Below are 5,902 nucleotides of genomic sequence, written 5' to 3' on the forward strand. Positions count from 1 at the left end.
GTGCGGGCGCGACAGTTAGTTCGGCGGCGGCGGCCGGGGGCCTGCGCTCACTGCTGCCCCTCGCCCTGTCCCCCAGCGCTGGCGGGAGGAGCTCTCCCACATGAAGCGACTGAACCCGGGGCTTCCCGGCCGCCCCTACGACCTGGCGGCGACCGTGGCCACGGACCTGGACAGTGGCGCGGGCGCGGCGTGCAGCGGCAGCAACCCAGCGCACCTACCCCGGAGAGAGTCGGAGGAGTTCAACGATCTCCTGGACCTGGAGTTCATCCTCTCCAACTCCTTGTCTCATCAAGAGTCGGTGGCCGCCACCGTGTCCTCGTCGGCGTCTGCCTCGTCCTCGTCCTCGCCGTCGAGCAGCGGTCCGGCCAGCGCGCCCTCCACCTGCAGCTTCAGCTACCCCATGCGGGCCGGGGGCGACCCGGGCGTGGCCGCGGGCGGCACCGGCGGCGGCCTCCTGTACGGCCGGGAGTCGGCGCCCCCGCCCACGGCGCCCTTCAACCTGGCGGATATCAACGACGTGAGCCCCTCGGGCGGCTTCGTGGCCGAGCTCCTGCGGCCCGAGTTGGACCCGGTGTACATCCCGCCGCAGCAGCCGCCGCCAGGTGGCGGGCTGATGGGCAAGTTCGTGCTGAAGGCGTCGCTGAGCGCCCCGGGAAGCGAGTATGGCAGCCCGTCGGTCATCAGTGTTAGCAAAGGCAGCCCGGACGGCAGCCACCCGGTGGTGGGGGCGCCCTACAACAGCGGGCCGCGCATGTGCCCCAAGATCAAGCAAGAGGCGGTGTCCTCCTGCACCGTCGGCCGGCCCCTGGAGGCCCACTTGGGCGCTGGACCGCCGCTCAGCAACGGGCACCGGCCAAGTGCGCACGACTTCTCTCTGGGGCGGCAGCTCCCGGGCAGGACTAACCCGACCCTGGGTCCCGAGGAACTGCTGAGCACCAGGGACTGTCACCCTGCCCTGCCGCTTCCCCCAGGATTCCATCCCCATCCGGGGCCCAACTACCCACCCTTCCTGCCCGACCAAATGCAGCCGCAGGTCCCACAGATTCACTACCAAGGTCAGTCTGGGGGATTCCTAGCTCGGGCTGGGGAGCCCTGCGTGTGTCTCGGGCTTGGCATGATGTTGACCCCTCCTTCACCCCTAGAGCTCATGCCACCCGGTTCCTGCCTGCCAGAGGAGCCCAAGCCAAAGAGGGGAAGAAGGTCGTGGCCCCGGAAAAGGACGGCCACCCACACTTGCGATTACGCTGGCTGCGGCAAAACCTATACAAAGAGTTCTCATCTCAAGGCGCACCTGCGAACCCACACAGGTAGGGAGGGGCAGCAGGGCAAGGAGGGAGCTGGGTCCCGCACTCACAGGGTTAGGACACTCCTAGCCTCCTAGGGTGCCGCGGGTCTATCTGCTTCATCTCTTGGATCAGGGGAGAGGACAGCACACCCGGCGCCTACTTTTTTGCCCAGGAGCCTTTTGCTTGGTGGATGGGATGGTATCTGTGCTTGAATGTGCAGTTTTGCTAGGCCTTCAAAAGGCAGGGAGATTCCCATACATATGTGGGCCTCTTCTAGTTAGGGCAAGGCAGTCCCCTTGTTTGAAGTCGAGAAATTATACTTTGCAGCATAAGAATTTTTTTTAAATTCAGATTTTTTAATTTCTGGGTTTTTATTGATTGTCTTCTTTCCAGATTCACCCTCCCATTCTTAGTTTTCTTCTTTAATGTTTGTTTTTGTGGTACCGACGATTGAAGTCGGGGCCTTTGCACTGGGCTGAATCCCAGCCACTTTATTTTTTGACAGGGTCTTGCTAAGTCTCCTGCCTCAGGCTCCCGGAGTGCTGGGATTATAGATGGGTGCCACCAGGCCTTGCTGGATTTTATTTAAATTTCAAGAATTAAATCTTTATGATTACTGGAGAGATTCTGGCTTAAGACTTTCACAAAATTTCTCTGTCACTGCAACTAGGTATAAATGTAATAGTATTCACTAAAATAACAGAAGTCTAAGTACAAGGGGAAAAGATAGCTTTTTAGACCCAATTGTAGTGGGATAAAATATTTTTCCTTGATGCCGGGTGTGGCAACACAACACCTCTAATCCCAGCACTGGTTATAATCCAGCACAGGGGAGGCTGAGACAGGAGGGTCCAGGCCAGCCTGGGACTACAAAGTGAGTTCACTGACAGCCTAAACTACGTAGTGAGAGTCTGTCTCAAGGAACATATATATTATATATATAGTTTGATTGGTTTGGGCAAGGAGGCACCATCCGTCATTGCTACGTTTGTTTATGTGTCTGATGTCTTGGATCAAAAGAATTATTAACCTCGGGCCGGGGAATGTATAAGCTCAGCGGCACAGCACCTGCTTGGCAAGCACAAGGTTTGGGTTTGATTTCCAGTACCAAAAAAAAAAAAAAAAAAAAAAAGAATTAACCTCTACTCTAATGTAGACGTAGGTGATGTCGGTATCTTTTCATTGCTTAGCTAGCATTCCCCTAAACATAAGAGCAATACTGAAAACTCATCATATTCTTATGTGTGGTCTGAAATTTATTTTGATACTGGGAATCAAACTCAGGACCTCGTGCTTGCCAGGCAGGCGCTGTGCTGCTGAGCCGAAATTTAATATATGACCCTTCAGTGGTGTAATCCTAACTGGATTCTTTCGGAAATGGTTGCACGGGGAGATCCTTTAAATATTTGGCCTTCAGCTTTGAAAAGGGCCAGTTGTTTGTAATGATGGCTTCAGCAGCTCCTTTACTTTTTTCCCTTTACAGGTGAGAAACCTTACCACTGTGACTGGGATGGCTGTGGGTGGAAGTTCGCCCGCTCCGATGAACTGACCAGGCACTACCGCAAACACACGGGGCACCGGCCGTTCCAGTGCCAGAAGTGCGACCGGGCCTTTTCCAGATCGGACCACCTGGCCTTACACATGAAGAGGCACTTTTAAACCCCCGGAGTGGACGCCACCGCACTGCCAGGAGAGAATTCAGTATTTTTTTTTTTTAAAAAAAAAAACCTTTTACACTGTCTTCCCACAAGGGGAGGAGTCCAGCTGGCAAGCACTACAATCATGGTCAAGTTCCCCACAAGTCAGCTTGTGAGTGGATAATCAGGAGAAAGGAGAGCTCCAAAGGACAAAACGAAATCAGAGTACAGATGGGGTCTGTGACTGGATCTTCTATCATTCCAATTCCAATCTGACTTGAACACGCCTGGACTTACAGAACGCCATGGGAGAGACTGGAAGCTGTGGATATCAGGGTATAACTTAGATCCGTGCGAGGGGAGGGCGGGAAGACCAAGATTTTCTTGAATTGTGTTTCGATGCAATATAAGTATAAAGATCACCTTGTATTCTCTTTGCCTTCTACAAGCCATTAGTATGTTAGAAGAGGAAGACATTCAGGTACAGAAAATGTGTGTTAATAGCCTACACGATGGTGCTTGGTGAGTCTTGGTTCTAAAGGTACCAAACGAGGAAGCCAAAGTCGTTCTCAAACTGCTGCATACTTTGACAAGGAAAATCTATTTTTGCCTTCCGATCTACATTTATGACCTAAGTCAGGTAAATACACCTGGTTTACTTCTTTAACATTTTTATGCAGACAGTCTGTTATGCACTGTGGTTTCAGATGTGCAATAATTTGTACAATGGATTATTCCCAAGTATGCCTTAAACAGGACAAATGTTTTTTCTATATAGTTCCTTGCCTTAATAAATATGTAATATAAATTTAAGCAAACTTCTATTTTGTATATTTGTAAACTACGAAGTAAAGAAATGAACATTTTGTGGAGTTTGTATTTTGCATACTCAAGGTGAGAAATAAGTTTTAAATAAACCTATAATATTTTATCTGAGTAACCATTTCATTGTTTTGTTTTTGTCCTAGAGAAATATGTAACAGATTACGGTTGGAACACACTGAAGTGTAGGGCAAGTGAAAAACACACTAAAAAAGCCAAGTTTATCTCAACAAGAGGCTATAAAAGTCTTGTTTTTTTAAGCTACTTGATTGTATAATAAGTGCTATCACAGCTGAGAGTTTCAGGGATTAGAAATTGTAAAATTGTGGGCACATCTGGTCCAGGTTTGTCCTTTACAAATTTACAAATGTACTTAAAAGGACATGGATGCATTTTCTTGCCCTACTGGGAATTCGCAGGTAGAAGCAGTCCGATTGTTTGCTCAGTTTTAATGAGTGCTCGTCAGTAACCTTACACAGTCCAGTTTTGCGTTTTCAAAAATCGATGGTTTGTCTTTCATTAAAAATAAATAAAAATATAAAGGGTTCTCTGTGGAGGTCTGGCCTTGTCCTTCCCACAAAATTTGAGTAACAAAGAGCCTTCCTCAGGCAGGGGAACACAGTTCCACAGTGCCCTCCTGAGGATTAGAGGGTACATTCATGCCGTGTGTGTCACCCGGAAGAGTTTCCAGCAGATTATTTAAACACTTATCCATCCCTGTGACTTAGATAAGGGACGGACAGACGGACAAAATGCAAAGTGACTCAAATTCAGGGGTCGGGCCTTGGGAGCGGAGCTGGGCGGCAGAGCACAGTTAGCCTGGGCTGGAGCCTGGGCATCGCCTTCCCCCAGACACTCAAGAGCTAAATCATAGATTTTCATTTTTAAGTGGTGCTTTTGTAAGTTTGCAGCATTTGTTTTTGAAGTTATTTTAAGTTTAAAACCATTATTAAAATCTCAGTTATTTTGAGATGGGGGCCCGAGAGATTACAGGAGAATGATTTGTGACACAAGATGGAAAAGCATTTTTGACACTTGTTGACACTTATAATGATGTGGATGACAAGGGGACAGGAGCTGACTGGCATTTTCTGGTGTTTATTTTATTTTTTTTTTTTTTGCGACAGTTTCACTACGCAGTTTAGGTTGGCCTTGAACTCACTTGTAGCCCAGGCTGGCCTCAGTGATCCTCCCAATAATCCTCCTGCCTCAGCCTCTCTAGTGCTGGGATTACAGGCGTGTGCCACCACACCCAGCACGGCGTTTTCTTCAAAGTGCTTCTTAAGTAGTGTTCACAAATGTTTGAGCTGGGCGTGGTGGCGCACACCTATAATCCCAGCACTCCCAGGAGGCTGAGGCAGGAGGATCCTTGTGAGTTCGAGACCAGCCTGGGCTACAAAGTGAGCTCAAGACCAGCCTGAACTGCAGAGCGAGACCCTGTCTCAAAAAGACAAAAGAAAAAAAAGATGTGTTTGCGCCATAGTACATTTTTGAAAATGGAATTTAAAAACTAGAAATTTGTAAGAGGCTTGTGGTGGCTCAACACAAAGTATTTTCTTTGGCTTTAAAGAGTCCAGCATGACTGGCAAACAAGGCATGTGTCTTTGCTTAAAGACAACAGGTACATCCATAGGATGGAACTTTATGTGGCCAAGAACATACTCAAAGCATATTTAACGACATGGAAAAATGCTCATGGTGGGGCTAGAGATTTAGCGCAGCTTCACAGCGCCTGCCTGGCAAGCGCAAGGTCGTGAGTTCGATTCCTGGTTCCAGAAGAAAAACAAAAAAAAAAAAAGGAAAAAGAAAAATGCTCACAGTATGTTATGTGGAAAAGTGTACAAGACAAGAAACAGTCTGACTCCAATTATGTGTGTTTTAAGTGTGTGTGTGTTGAATGAGAGAACAAAGAAATGAAAAGACTGGAAGGAAATACAAAGTTATTTTTTTTTATAATTATATTTGAAAAAAGGTTTTTTTTTGTACCGGGAATCAAACTCAGGACCTTGTGCTTGCCAGGCAGGCACTTATGCCACTGAGCTATATTCCCAGCCCAACACAAAATTATTAGTACTCGATTTCTCAGTTTAAATTTTCCCCTTGTAGGGGCTGGGGATTTAGCTCAGCGGCAAAAGTGCCTGCCTGGCAAGCGCAAGG

The 5,902-nt window shown here is 48.3% G+C and overlaps 1 protein-coding gene and 1 long non-coding RNA gene across 2 annotated transcripts in view; one reads left to right on the forward strand and one right to left on the reverse strand.

Annotated features, from left to right (window-relative positions):
* Window positions 1-5,902, reverse strand: part of LOC106148310 — a 36,188-nt gene that overhangs the window by 26,031 nt on the left and 4,255 nt on the right. The gene's annotated exons all lie outside the window — the stretch shown is intronic.
* Klf4 (Kruppel-like factor 4 (gut)) lies at window positions 77-3,863 on the forward strand (the record flags this gene model as incomplete). The annotated part of the gene is given in 3 exon segments (XM_005382762.2): window positions 77-1,055; window positions 1,143-1,307; window positions 2,770-3,863. Coding segments are annotated over 3 exon segments (1,320 nt in total), but the record flags the coding sequence as incomplete, so codon positions are not given.

The sequence above is a fragment of the Chinchilla lanigera genome, unplaced genomic scaffold, assembly GCF_000276665.1.
Source record: "Chinchilla lanigera isolate Chin_1 unplaced genomic scaffold, ChiLan1.0 scaffold00018, whole genome shotgun sequence".
NCBI classification, from domain to species: Eukaryota; Metazoa; Chordata; class Mammalia; order Rodentia; family Chinchillidae; genus Chinchilla; species Chinchilla lanigera.